Source organism: Aphelocoma coerulescens, chromosome 21 (assembly GCF_041296385.1).
Source record: "Aphelocoma coerulescens isolate FSJ_1873_10779 chromosome 21, UR_Acoe_1.0, whole genome shotgun sequence".
In the NCBI taxonomy this organism is placed as follows: Eukaryota; Metazoa; Chordata; class Aves; order Passeriformes; family Corvidae; genus Aphelocoma; species Aphelocoma coerulescens.
Window position 1 is genome coordinate 472,860 of NC_091034.1, and position 14,403 is coordinate 487,262.

General features: G+C 48.2%; 1 protein-coding gene across 8 annotated transcripts in view; it reads left to right on the forward strand.

The window, feature by feature from the left end:
* Positions 1 to 176: 176 nt before the first annotated feature.
* Positions 177 to 14,403, forward strand: part of EIF4G3 (eukaryotic translation initiation factor 4 gamma 3) — a 142,656-nt gene continuing 128,429 nt past the window's right edge. For 6 of the 8 annotated variants that reach the window (XM_069035125.1, XM_069035127.1, XM_069035129.1 and 3 more), the window contains exon 1: positions 189 to 382. In XM_069035125.1, the coding sequence (XP_068891226.1) occupies positions 216 to 382 (167 nt within the window). In that variant the 5' untranslated portion in view covers positions 189 to 215. Of the gene's footprint in view, positions 383 to 14,403 lie in introns of all 8 variants that reach the window. The other 2 variants (XM_069035132.1, XM_069035130.1) reach the window with 2 other exon arrangements.

The following is a 14,403-nucleotide window of genomic DNA, read 5'->3' on the forward strand; positions in this document are numbered from 1 at the left end:
ATGAGCAGCACGGCCTGAGCCGCCCCCCCTTCCCTCCCTCCCTCCCCTCCCTCCCTCCCTCCCCGCCGGCCCCTCTCCCGAGCCCTCCGGGAGGCGCGTTGTCACGGAGACCGGCGCCGGTGCCGGCCCGCCGCGCTGCCCCGGCTCTCCCCCGGCCCGCTCCGCGGCTCCCCCCGGCCCCGCTCCCCGCCGCGGGGTGGTGGCTGCGCTTGGCCATGAGTTTACCGCAGAAGGCGGCTTTGAAACCCGGCGCGGCGGCGGCGGCGGGGACCGGCCCCGGGAGCGGGGCGGCGGCGGGGCCGCCTCCCCCCCCGGCTCCCCCTCACCCGGCGCCGGCGCCTCACCCCAACATCAGGGCCTTGCCGCCACAGCCGCCCCAGCAGTATCCTTTGCCCCGGGGGTTCAGGGGGGCGACAGCCCCTCCCCACAGCGAGCGGGGCCGGGGGGTGAGGGGTGCGGGGACCCCCGAGGCCTGGGGGAGGTGGGGGGTGAGGGGTCGCGGGGCCCCCCAGACGGGGGGAGGGTTGGGGGTCGCGGGGCCCCCCGGAGCCGGGGCGGTGTGTGAGGTGGGGGTTGTTGAAGGGTTCCCGGCTCTTTTTTGTGTGTCTGTTTGTGTGTGGGGCCCCCTGCAAAGGGGGCTGCACCTGCTGGGATGGTGCGGGGTAAGGGGGGCCGTCCACCTCCCCAGTGGGCTGGTTTGGGGGTTCAGCGCTTTCCAGGGGGTCCCTTTTCCCCCTCCCCCAAAGCAGCGGTGACCCCAAGGGTAAACTTTTAATTATAAATCGTTCTTCAGTTTTGCCTCTGGTCTTGCCCAGGTAAGTGCTTTGGTTTTGTTGTTTTGCCAGGCGAATTTAAACCCAGCGTTTTTATTTACAGCTGGGGACGATTTTCATGTGATTTATTTTATTTTATTTAATTTTTCCTACTTGGCTGGTGGGAATAAACCTCAGGTGGAATGTCTCACTGTGCGGCTTTCCCTGCCAGGCCACGCGTGATGGGGAGGAGGAGGAGGCTCCCACTCCCCAAAATCCCCCCACCACAGCGGCCGCTGCTACAAAGAGAGGCTGGCGGGGGCTGCGAGTGTTTTTTAAAGGTCTTCGGTTCTGTGCTGCGAGTAGGCCCCGAGTCAGGAGGGAAATACTGCAGGGATCAGCAGGAAAGTGCCTGCCGGCCTGAGGTTTTGTTTCCAGCGTCCGACATCATCCCGTGGCAAACTGGCTGTTCTCTTCCCCCCCTCCCTGGAGTTTTGGGGGGAGTATGAAGTGAAAAACACACTTTGTGGAATATCTCCGTGCTGTGTTATCCGGGAATGGTGCAGGGACGGTCGGGAGTGTGTTTTCCTATTAACGTTTGGCGGTGAGTTGGATTTTAAGGTGGAAGTGCAGGGTGGTTTTCGTGCCGAGGGCTGTGCCGTGCTGCCTGTGCTCTCAGAACTGCGTTCCCTATGTGCCAGCATTTTGCTGCTCTCACTTTCAATTTGGAGGTGGGAAAACCCAGCCCTTTTATAATCAGTTTAGGTCCATTGTTTTCTTGAGCTTCCGGCAAGAATCACCCCTTCCATGACAACAAATTCATTGCTTAAATCATGGGACTGTTGACGTTACAGATTTGTTTGGGTCAAGTGAAAACCCCTGGACGTTCTCTGTGCTGGGTGATTTTTGCCTGGTTTGTGCTATTCTGTAAATCCAGCGGGTGCTTTAGGAATAAAAAAAGTGGGAAGGTGCTGTCAGTAGAGTCAGCAGGGTGGTGGTAAGTAAAACTGTTGCTCAGTTTTGAGGGATGTGCCAAGAGTTGGAGTGGGAATGCTGGCCAGCATGCACAGGCTGTGCCTGGCTGATCGTCCCAGCAAGGTGCTGGTTTGTCTGGGAAAGGGCTTTTTTATCGGGAAATGTGGTGCTTGGGTGTCTTGACAGTTGAAGGCTGAAGTTTGCCTGGCTCTGGGGTTGTGCTGGGTTTTCCAAAGCTCTCTATTTATTCCCTGGGATACTTCTCCGGGTGTTGCTGAGGGGGAGCCTGGTGGGTCCGATGAGGGGCTGTGCTGTTGTGGCTGTTGCTTTCGGTGAGGTCATGAAGCACACGAGGGATGAAGTTTGCGTTTACTCTGAGCACAGCCTAAAAACAAAAGGGCTTGGAAAGACTGGAGAAGCTCGTGGAGGAGCTGGGGCTGCTGTGGCAGTGTGTCCCCTCCTGGAGACCCAATGACACCGTGAGCAGGAGGGACAGAGGTGGGGAGAAGTGTTAGATGGACATGACAAGTTGGTGTTACAGAAGTGGGGAGGTTAAAATGACAACGTTTCATTTTTATTTCTAGACAAGCCTGTTTTGAAAACATTGTGTTTGACCGATATCTCTGCTTAACTCCTAAACTACTGATCTCTGCTTGGAATATATACAAACACTTTAATTTCGATGCTTATTCAGGTGTCCTGGTGAAGCTTATTCAGGTGCCCTGGCCGGTTTTATCCTCCACCAAATTGTGTTTGATTATAAACAAAAGCTGTTACCTCTCAGTGCTGCTCTGAGTGAGGCTCGGGGAGCAGAGTTCATCCCTGATTTACTGGAGTGCAGGGGGTCATCTGAGTTCAGCCTTATTTTTAGCCCTCTTTGGTTTCTTTTTTTTCCCCTCTCTGTTTTGATACAACTGTTGAGCCACTGTTACCTCACAGCAGATAAAAGAGTTGCAGGTTTCTCTGACTTGGGCTTTTTAAACCAAAACAGTTTCCTACCGGTGAACTTTGGTCTGTGGTTTCAGACTTAATGTATCATAAAATTGAACAATATCTCTGTAATTGGAAAAAAATAAGAATTGTGTGAGAGAGAAGTGTTCAGCATGTGCATGTAGCAAGGCACGAGGGAGGGAAAATTAAAATACAGGAGAAAGAAGGAATTAAAAAAAAAATAATATTTTTGGGAGAAGGAGAAGCTGGAAAGCAATGGATGTGAAGAGCAGAAATGTCTGGATGTGAGATTCATTCTGTTTCCTGGTAAATAGGAAGTTACTGAAGCTGCTGTAAGACAAGACAGACTTGTGAGGTATTTCCTTAACACAGCGGCTTCAAGAAGTTAAATTTTCTGTGTAAAAGTAAGTTGAGATACTTTTGTGGCTCTGGCAGTGGTGAGTATTCAGCCAAACCTGATTTCAGGCAGAAATTGTGCTAAAAAGTTGTCAGTATGGATAAATCCTTCAGTTGGATTCTGACCCTTATTTGGGAGGAAAGGACAAGGGAGGGTGAAACGACACACAGAAGGGATATTATAAAAAATAAATCCCAATCTGCCCTCCTTTGCTTTGACTCCCAGACTGCTTCTGCAGGAGAAGTTCCAGTGAAGTCTGGAGTGAGACTCTTTCCATAAAAATGTACATTAACAAAGGTGCTGTAAGTGCACTGTGGCCCTTTGTGGTTTTACCTCGATGGTGCTTCTGACACGTGTCACACTACACCCTGTTCTTTACTCTCCCACTTAGGAGTGAAGTATTTTTTGTGTGTGTGTTACATTAAGCTGCTCTTTCAAAAGTCCCCGTGCTGGGAATAAATTTTGTGGATCGATATAATCAAGTCACCAGTTTCTTCCCAGCCCAGACGAGAGCAAACATTGGCCTGTAAGGGACAGCCAGGTTGATGGATGGCACCTGGGGTGAGGTCCCCCAGCTGCTGGTTAATGTGACACTGTTCTGTCAGAGCCCTCTGCAGCTCGGGGCTGGTGTCAGTAGGGTTTTGTTTTCTTTTCCCAACTTCCTCACGTTTGGAGGGAGTTCCTGGTAGTTGATGTGCAGGCACCAGTAAGCTTGACTTTAATCTATCCCTGTGGCTGCTTCTGTGTGGGATTGGGCATCTCTGAAAAACTGGGTGTTCCTCAGGTTATTGCAGGTCGTAGCAGGCTCAGGGTGCAACAGACCATTACTAATTTTTTTTTTTCTCTTCTTCCTCCTTGTTAATTCAATTTCTGAGAAGCAGAGAGGAAGGATCAGTGTTTGGGGGACTGATTTCTGTGTGAATTCCACCATTGCTGTGTGAGGAAATGTGTGTTTTGCCTCAGTAATTTAGTTTTAGTTTTTCCTGCATTGTTCAGCTAACTGTGCTGTAGTCCCTTTCAGAAAGTGATGTGCTGGTTCCTGCTGTGTTGGGTGGCATCTTCTGGATGCGAGCAGCTTCCCAAAAGCCCAGGAGGACAGCAAGAAATAGAGGATGGCATTTAGGAATGTCTGAGGCTGTGTGAGAAGTCGGGGTGAGTTCCTGGCAGTACTTGCCCAGTGTTGGGATGCAGGCCAGGCCAGAGTAGGCCTGCCTTGGAGATCTGGTTAAATCAAGATTCCTGAGGAGGATTTGGGTGCATGGGGTTCTCTGTTGTCTCTCTGTGAACAGAGTTGAGTTGGAGGAGAAAGTGCCCAATAATTTTTCCCAGGAGAGAATCTGCAGCGTGCGCCAAGGGGTCAGGGTCTCTGGGTTGCCGTGATCCCCTCTGGAAGTTTGGAGCCAATGTCATCGTCCCTCCCTTACTTCCATTTCGAGGGGTGTTTTCCCAGACTATGTGATGGAGCAGCTCTGTGCTCTCTGGGGTTTGTCTGTTGAGGACGAGGCATTCGGAAGCTGCTTGGGCACAAAAGTCAGCTTGGAGAGCGTGGTCGTGGCTCTTGTGTGAAGCACTCCCTGCACTGCTTTGACATCGACTGGAGTGCAGTTGGAAATCCTCTTCCAGATGCCAGTGGCAGCTGTGTGTGAGGAAGGTGTCGGGAGCATTACGGTCCCAAGAGGGAGGGAGGGAGTGGTGAGAGGTGCAAAGGAGGGACCAGGCTGAGATCAGAAGCCTTCCTTGCTCTCCGTGTTTCTGAGTTGAGGAGGGAATGTTCTGAGATCTCGGCTGGATGAAGGGGAGGAAGGGGCAGAGGTGTTGCTTGGGAAGTGTTTCTGTTTAGAAGTGTTGAAACTGTGGGGATCAAACATCTTGGGAGGGTCAGAGCAGCAGGAGAAGAGCTTGGAAAAGAGACTTTCCCTGCTGCTCCGTGGTGGTGGCTCCTCTGCAGGGGAGGAACGGGCACAGACTGGGGAGCGTGTTGCCAAAAAATTAAGTGCCTTTAGCCCTCTCTGCCATCTCCCCTGTTGATGTTTCCCAGCCTTGGCACATCTTAGTCTTCTTTCAAGCAGCAATAGCTTTAATTTATTTAATGACAAAAGCCAATCATGTTGGCGCACAGATATGTCACTTTACCAGCTTTGTAAGATTTTTGTGGTGAAATTTCTTGGAGAAAACCGTTCAAAAAATGTGATTTCAAATGGCTTATTTTCTCCTCACATCCAAGGACATGATTGTGTATGTTCTCTGGCAGAAGTTGGTGGTAGAAGGTTACTTTATCCATTTAAATATACATGTATTTAATGAGCAGCTCTGATTTGGGAGCAGAGTTTGTGTAAGAAGTTGTTGAGAGAGTAACAGGAGACTCAGAACAAGTAACTTCCCCTTTAGATGTTGGCACATAGAAGGATTTTTATCTGTGTGCGAATGGATTTTGTCCATCATTTTCAGGCTGAAAGGCTTTTCCATGTTGTTAGCAAACATTGGGATGTGTTGAGCTGGTGCATTTGCTCCACTTTTGTTTAGTAGTAGGGGTTAGCAGTGAAGATCTCCCTATAGAAGGCAGAGGTAACCTATATTTTCTTTCTCTCCTAATCCAGCAATTTCAGGGCTAGTCAACTGTCAAGTTTAGTTGTGTGTAAATCCGCTAATATGATTAGAGTTGCTGGAATTTTTACTCTGGGGAGCTACAGATGGGTAGTATCACTGTTTTACAGGCATTGCTTTGGTAGGAAACTTTATCTGTGACTTGAATGTGGCTGCTGGCAATTGCAAAAGCTTTTCTGGAATGAATGGGGAAGAGAAAACTGGTGTTTGTTCCAAGGCATGAATGTGTGGGGGGAGTCGTGTGCCCCGTGGTCTGGAGGAACCAGGGCAACTAATTTTTCTTCTTGTTTTTTAAGGGAGTACAGTTGATGAGACTCTCACGGTGCTGTGTTTTACACTTGCTGCAGTTTCAAGCACTTCTCTGTACAGCCTTCCTTCCCAGACCTTGGACTCCGTTTTGCCTCCCAAATAGGAGCTGATGATGTGGAGCAGCTGGAAGAAGAAAATAGAATGTGTTCCTAAAAAAGAAGAGGATCAAAGGGAGAAGAGCAAAATCAGATTTTAGTCTAGTGAAGTTTTCTGGTGCATGTTATTCCTATGGTTTATTCTTTACCTTTGGAAGGTGTCCCAGGGCACGCTCCCTCTTTTTGGAATAGGTGATGGCACGCTGTTGCTGATGGGACTTGAGTCAAATTGCTGCTGGGCATGTAACTAGGTTAATGGGACAGCATGATTATTTTTTTTCTTTCCTGAAAGGAAAATTACACGCTCTGTATTTCGATTGTACCCGAGGAGTTGTTTTTACCTTTGTTTGCTGCGTAGTTAAGGTGGAGAGAAAAGGACAAGTTTCCCCACACGGAGTATCAGGTTTAAATCAGTTCTGCCACCAAAAATAAGATGTTTTGATTGCTGGTTTTAACACCTTTGTGTTTCCTTTGTCTACATGAGAGTTAAAATATTTCTAGAGCTTTAGATAGGCTTGAAAAAAAAGCCAAGTGGCTTCCAGAATGTGTGTCTTGGAAGAAAAACTTATCCCATCCTCGACCGATCCCAGTAGCGCTCTCCAAATCCGTTGGTGAAGTGTTGAAATGGGTTAGGACTTGTCGAGGTGCAGCGAGCAGCTGCTCCTTTCCAAGTGCTTGAGCTCAGCAGGAATGAGACTCCCGTGCTCTGGAGTAGGAGTGTCTGCACAGGAATAGCTGTAAAAGCTGGAAGCACAAAGACCATCCCTGCTTTTAGCAGGGGAGGGGACCGAATATGGTCAGAATATGGACAGAAATTTTCCTGCCAGCCTTGGAGTTTGCTCTTGGTATGGTGAGAACAGCGAGCAAGGAGTTAATGGCAGTTAAAGGTCTTAAATAACACAGACTTTCCTGAGTTTGGAAAGCTTTTGGAAGGTGGAAACCAATCAACATTGCAGGACTGCTCTGTTTGGGGTTGCCAGATGATGATTGTGTGTTTGGGTTTGATTTACACGTGAGGGTGACTGTGAGTTACTGAGTTACTCAGAGGAGTCAGAGGAGTCTGACTGCAGTGTCTGTGTCACTGGTGATGGGTGAAAATCCATTTGAGCTGATGCTATGGCTTTGCTGATGGTGGTCTGAAAACCACGTCCCTCTTTTATGTGTTATTAATAAGTCGTAGAAGTTACTGTGCCTTGAAACTGGCATTTTCTGGGCTTATTTTGTTCTGTTGCCAAAAGGCAAAACTGAGAGAAGTCTTTGGTCTTTCAGACTAAGCAGGAGACTCTTCCTCTGTGCATCAAAGGGAAAGATTTTTTTCGTGATGCTACTTTCAGCTTTGGTTTTTTAGGCAACTGTTGTCTTGGGAAGGCTCCTAAGCATCCTGAGGAAAGGACCTTTCTAGAAAAAAAAAAAAAGTGCATTTCCACTGAGTGGTGAGACCCAGCCCTTCTGTCCTGGGGCTGCCATGAGATCTTCCACAGAACTGTCAGGTCTGATGTGAAATTCAGGCTGAAATCTGGCCTGAAAACTTCCTGGAAGTCTTGAATTCCTGTTCGGGGTAATGTACAGGCTCCACGCTGGACACTTTGTTTTGCAATGTGCAGCTGAATCATTGGGCTGACTCAATATATTATATTGGAAAGGGAACTCAGCAGGGTTCTTGTAGCTGAGGGTGAGTAACCTATACTACTTATTTGGGGGGAATTCAAGAACTGAAACCAAATTTAAAGCCTGTTTATTGTGACTTTTAATGTGAAGTTGATGGTGCACCTTGAGCTCTGGAACGTGCTGGGAAGGGGATTTCAGCAGGTATAGCATGGCAAGGCTTGTGTGGAAGGTGCTTTTGGATGTAGTATTTCTTGAGCTGGTGAGACATCTTGAGTTCCACTTGCTGTATAATATGAAACCAGCTTCAATTTGTGTCACCTTTCCTCACCAGTGCTCACGCAGTTATAAATACTTGTCACTGGACGGTCTCTCTCCAAATCCTCAGCTTTTCTGGGCTCTGTGTTTCATATTTTATAGTTGTGAATGCAAATAATTCAGCTGTTGTGTTTTAAAGTCAATTTCAAAGTGCCTTTATGTCTGTCTCTTCAAAAAGAAAAAAAGACCTAATTTTTGTTGATATTCAAATATCACAAAGCCTAAGTTTCGATGAGTTTAAACTATTTGCCTTAATTTTATTGATTACATTTCCAAAACACTTTTTTAATTTTGAAAAAGTTCATCTGCACAAATAATCTCCTTTTATGAGGTTGTGCACCACGTTTAACTTGAAATGATTCCCATTTTCCCCCAAACCACCCCGTCTCATTGCAGTGGCCGTGGCAGCGGTACCTGGCGTCGCTGGCATTCACCGAAACAATTGGCCCTTGGCACAGCCCCATCCCTGCCTTGCTGCAGCCAAAGCATACTTTATCCACTCAGGCTGATGTTAAGATCATTAAATAAATGAATGAATTGTACTGTCACCAAATTCCCATCCTGGCAGCCGAAGAACACGAGAGTTTTATAGCTGGGACCTCTGTCCAGAATGTCTTATTGAATGCCCAGGATGAACAGTCAGCAAAAAGCTTTCTGGTGAAATGTGTGAGCCTTACAGAGAGTTATGGCATGGAGTGCTGTAAAAGCTTGAATTACCAGACATCTGATCGTCCAGAATGAGTATTAATCAACCTGATAAGGGCATGGAGAAAGGAGCTGGAGCAGAGGAATAAAAGAAGGGAGCGGGACAGACACGGAGAGTGGGGAGAGCTGCTTCTCTATTGTCAGGTCAGCTCTGTCTTGTTGTTTGAAAGGAGTTTTGGGGGGAAGAATGCAGCCAGGCTTGGAAGTGCTGAAAACAGGGATAACTCTTGGTCTTCATCAGGGATGAAGGTCTCACTGGTTGAGCTAAAACTCCTAAAGGTCGCTGATGGTTTGGAAGCTCTTGGAGAAGTCTGCTGAACTTCCACCACTAGGAGGAGAGGATTGCAGATATTCCCTCAAAGGAGGAGAATTCACTCACTCCTCAGGCTTGGATTGCTTTTTCTTGTGGTCTAGCTCCATCCTTGCTTTTATGATGTTGTGCTTAAGATGGTGTTTTTGCTTAGGAATGGGAGACAAAAGATCTGTATCGTCCACACTGGCTGCGAGTGAGTCCGAAATGTCTCTGGTTTGTGGGGAAAAAGGAAGAAGATGAAGTGTGTTTCAACCAGTTTGGTGAACCAAATTGCACTGCAGCCCCTGATAATATCAGAGGTGCTAGGGATAATCAGAAATGTTTGATTTGCTCCATTCCTGTTCTGCAGTGTTCCAAAACATCAGCATTTAAGGGAAGAATACTTACCTTGTTCTTCTCTTCCTCCCATCCAGTGGTTAAGACCATTGTCTTAGCTATGGTTAATTTGAAAAGAGGCTGCTAAAATAGCAATGGTCACCAGCACAGTCCTCCGAGCTTCCCTGTCCATGCTTTAGGTGGTGATGGCACTTGTGGCCGTGGTGGTGGTGAAATCCAAGTGTCTGGGCAGTGTCTGTAGGTGGAAAGTTCAGTCTTAAAGCCCTGCTGTGACTGTGGAGATATTGCAGTCTGAAATCAGCACAGCTGGGGTTAATGCTCATCAGGAAAGGAACCATCGTGCCTGTGGTGATGCCATGGGCTGTCCTGTTGGTGCAAACAGGCCTGAGCAGCCAGGCAGGGACAGGTCCTGAAGTTCCCATTTCTTTCCCATTTCGAATAGCACATCAGGTATCCTCACTGACTTCTACCTGTATGTTGGTTCAGCTGTGTGGCATCACTTCAGAGAGCACTGCAGCAGCTGCAGCCTTCCCTCTGTGTTTATCCCTGTTCGTGGCCTGAATTTGTAGAATCCCAGAATGGCTTGGGTTGGGAGGGACCCTAAAGCTCCTCCTGTTCCACCCCTCTGCCATGGGCAGGGACACCTTCCACTAGACCAGGTTGCTTGAAGCCCCATCTGACCTGGCCTTGGATCCAGTGTCCAACAGGCAGATCCAATGGAAGTAAACTAGGATTTCTTTAAATGGGAAATGCTCAGAGGGTAATTTACTGCTCATCTTCAGACCCTGGTGAGGTGAATATATTGTTGCTGTTCCTCTTTCTTGGATTCCCCTGCGGAGGTGTGTGTGAAGTGTGCACCTGAGATTCCTTATGAGAGAAAACTGGAGGTGCAGAGGATTGAACTGAGGAGACCCAGGGCTCCCGTCCTACCTACATCCCTCTGTGAACTTCGGTTTTTGTGCAGCAGTGTAAGGTGCGTTGCACTGCCCTCCCTGGATGCCAGCTTTCCCAGGATTTCATTTTGTATGACACGGGATTTTAACTCAGGGGAAGTCATAAGCTCCACATGTGGCAAGAAGGTACTTAGTATTTAATTTAATTTCGATAAACTGCTGAAATAAAGATTATGGGGGGGAAAGTCACGAGGCATTACAGAATTGGGAGTGGAAATGAGCATCAGTGCTCCGGAGAATCATCCTTTTAGAATTCCTTGCTCAGCTGACGGGAGGACCATCACTCTGGGTGACAACACTGCTGTCACCACAACAGAGTGACCAGCAGAGCGTTGCATTTCCCCTTGAGGTCACAGCGTGAGGTATTGGAGACACCATAGGAAACGCAGCAGAGTGAATGAGACGGTAAAATACCAGACTGTTTGGTATTCCTGCTTATCATACGGATGGAGAGCCTGGCTCAGGAATAGGTGGATTTTGCTGCAGGGTTCCCGACCCCCAGGACAGAAGCAGGGGCTGTCCCTGTGGAGCAGAGGCGTGTGGGGGATGTAGCCTGGTAAGCTGGAGTGGTTTATTAGTGATTTTAGGGCACAGAAGTGGGCAAGGGCAGTTCCGTGTTAATGACATGCACAGGAAGGGAAAAGTCAGCTGGTTTTTAGTACTTTACGGAAATTCAGACCCCTGGGCGAAGATGGCCGTGAACGAGCTGAGGTGCTCGTGTCTGGATGGGAACTTTCTTCTCCAGATGTGTAACAATGTGCCCCCAGCTGCAGGAACTGCTGGCTCTGAAGGGAAGCCAGAGATGGGAGGTTTTGCTTTGTGAATTCAGCATGAGGGAAGGTAGGCTGTTACACGCACAGAGAAGTTTATTCCAGGCTGTAAGATGAATAAGGGCTGGAGAAAAGCTTTTGAGCCTTTCTCTGTGATGAGATTCTTTTCCTCATGCTCTGCCTTCCTCTGTTTGTGCCTTTTCAGTTGTGTCACCTGGCCCTGTCTGCTGTGGCTCTTGAGGTTTTAATGCTCTTACCTGGTTATGTGTGTGCAGGGCAAACTCAGTATAGAAATAACTCTGTGTGTGTGTTAAGTAACTGCTCTGAAGGAATCGAGCCCCAAAATCCCAGTTTTCCTGGTGAGGCTGTTGGGACTGGAATGTGTTTCCCAGTCGGTGTCCTCTGTCCCCAGTGGCAGTGGCTCTGCACTTCCCAACCCAGACCCAGAGTGTGTTTATCAGGTTGCCTCAAAGCAGCAGATGGATGGGGGCTGAGCAGGTCAGAGCCTCTCCCTGAGCTGGTGTCGGGCCAGAAACTGCTGTTTCAGCTGCTAGTCAGGGGACAGCCACACTGAATTTGGGGACCTTTGTTTTCATTGGATTGTGATTCAGTCTGTGTGAGATAGTGCCTGGTTTGGCTGTTTGATGTGAGTTGTTTTAAGCTCAATGACTGGAATACAGGAGTATTTGAAAATAACTGTTGTATCTGCAGTTGCATTTCAGAATGGGAAAGGTGGAAGACGGGTGTGGCTTCAGCTGTGTTGACTGATCTGTGGCATTTTATTAAAAAACCTCTTTTTTCTGCCAGACTAGCTGTGCACAAGCATCTGATGCAGCAAAAGGTGCAGAGAACAGCTGAAGAACCATTCCTGTTCCTTTTGGAATAGACCAAAAGCCAAAGTAACTCCAGAAAGGAGTAGGCTGGTGTGTGTGTCTGGCCAGACAGGAGATCAAAGCCTTGTTTTCCCTGGCTTCCTCCTCCCAGTCACTCCTTGTCATCTCCATCAGGCCAGCTTGCTCACAGCCTTGCTTTGGATATTTTTATAGCATTTACCAGGAGGTTTGCTTGGTCTTAGCCTTGTGTAGCTACTGTTCCGTGTGAGACTGTTACTTTTTTTCTGCTTGAAAATTCAATAAACAAAAATAAAACAATCATCACAAATTCTGACTCTGACATCAAGTTCTGGCTCTGACATTGCCTCCTGTCAGATTTGCCTCTGTCCCCCCTGGCTCTTCCTTGGCCACTGCTTGGGAATTTTGTGGGTGTGATGTTTTTCTTTGAATGCATGTCTCCTGTTAGATTCCTGGTTTTCCCTCATTTCTTGAACAATGCAGTTTCTTGACTCTGAAGACTCCTCCTCATTCTCTGGGAGCAATGGTTCTGACCGCCTTAGAGCTGCCTCCTCCCCAGGCATGGTTGCAATTAGTTTGGTTGGTGGCTTTGCTTGAAAAAGTGACCCAGGAATTTTTCCTAGTACATATCTTCTCCCAACTCTTCTGCAATGTCCAGAGAAGCTGCGGCTGCCCCTGCATCCCAGGAAGTGCCCAAGGCCAGGTTGGACGGGGCTTGGAGCAACCTGGGATAGTGGAAGGTGTCCCTGCCCATGGCAGGAGGTGGAACAAGATGAGCTCTAAGGTCCTTTCCCACCCAAACCATTCTGGATTCTGTGATTCCGTTCACTTCCATGTTCAGGTGTTTCAAGGAAGGATCATTTTACTGTCGCAGGTCAGGGAGGACTTTTGAGCTGCGAGGCGGGAGGTGGGTGTGGTTGGCTCTCTGAGGGGTGTTATCAGCTGGGGCAGAAATGCCTTCCTGAGCAGCAGCTGGAGGGTTTTTGGCAACCCCTTTGCATTCCATCGTCTCCAGAGGGAGGTTTGCAGCGTGCAGAGGTGCCTCCATGTGTGCTCGGGGCTCTGGGAGCTGGCATCCCATTTCCCTGCTGAACTGTTCCATACATAAATACGGTTTTTAACACTTACCAAATGCTTGGGAGCCAGAGGCTGCTCTAGGAGAACTTCATCAAGGAAAGCAGTGTAAAGATATCTCTCTGTTAGGTACTGGATTTATTTTCCTTTCTGTTGTAGTTAATCGCAAAAATAAATGCAGTTAAAAGTATCCAAAGGACCTTTTTCTTTGCTGCACTGTGCTGTGAAATGCCTTGTTTCAAGATGCTTTCTTCCTCCGAGTTTGGATCCTTTTTATGTGCTGAAGGGCATTTTTGAGACTTTGTTTTAACTCCGTTTTACATCATGTTTATATGAAACAGACAAAAAAAACCCCAATGCTTTGCCAAATATTTTTGTAAAGAACAAGCTTTGTGGATAATAATTTTCATGTTCTACCTGCTCCTTGGTGTGTTCAGATGGTGGAAGAATCTTCTCTCCCCTGAAAAATGCTTTGAGAGATTAACCTTAAGGTAGTCACTTGAGGCGAGTTGATTAAGAAATACACTGAACGTTAGATTTAATCAAGATTGAGTAATGATGTTAGAATTGACTGTCGCTCCTGGAATGCAGTTATTTTTAGGTGGGGATTGGGATGTGCTGCTCCCCAGGTTGTCTGTACCATGGCTCTGAAGGCAGACTGATCCAAATGCCGTTGGACAGAGTGGATCTGCTCCAGTTTCGTACTTGCAGCTTCATTCCGTTAACACATCCCATAGTAAATCTTGTGACAAAGCTTGGCAAGTCAGAGCAAGGGGATTCCACTGCAGCACTGAGGGTTGTCACCCAAAATGCAGCTCAGATATATCAGTAAAATCATTGAGCTGGTATTGATGGAGGGACTTCACCTCCTTTTGTATTCGGCTTCCTCCCAAGGGGCAGTGGAAGCACAGCTCCAGTCTCTGCTCTGTGACCAGGGACAGGACCCAGGGAACAGCTGGGGCTGTGCCAGGGGAGGGTTTAGGTTGGATAATGGGAAAGGTTCTTCGCCCAGAGGGTGCTGGGCACTGCCCAGGCTCCCCAGGGAATGGTCCCGGCCCCGAGGCTGCCAGAGCTCCAGGAGCGTTTGGGCAGCACTGCCAGGGATGCCCAGGGTGGGACTGTTGGGATGTCTGGGCAGGTCCAGGGGCTGGACTGGATGATCCTTGTGGGTCCCTTCCAGCTCAGGATATTCCATGGTTCTCAGAAACATTTGGTGATGCATTAAACCTCATCTTTTGATCACTTAGTTCAGGCACTGCCCTTGTTGCCATTGGTGTCATAGTGTGAGGTCCTGAACTTTTTGCCCATGGTGGTTTTTTCAGTGGGTGCCTCAAGGGAAACGGGTCTTGTCCAGCTTGAGGCCTTGGCCCTCTCTGTGGTGCACTGCAGAGCCAC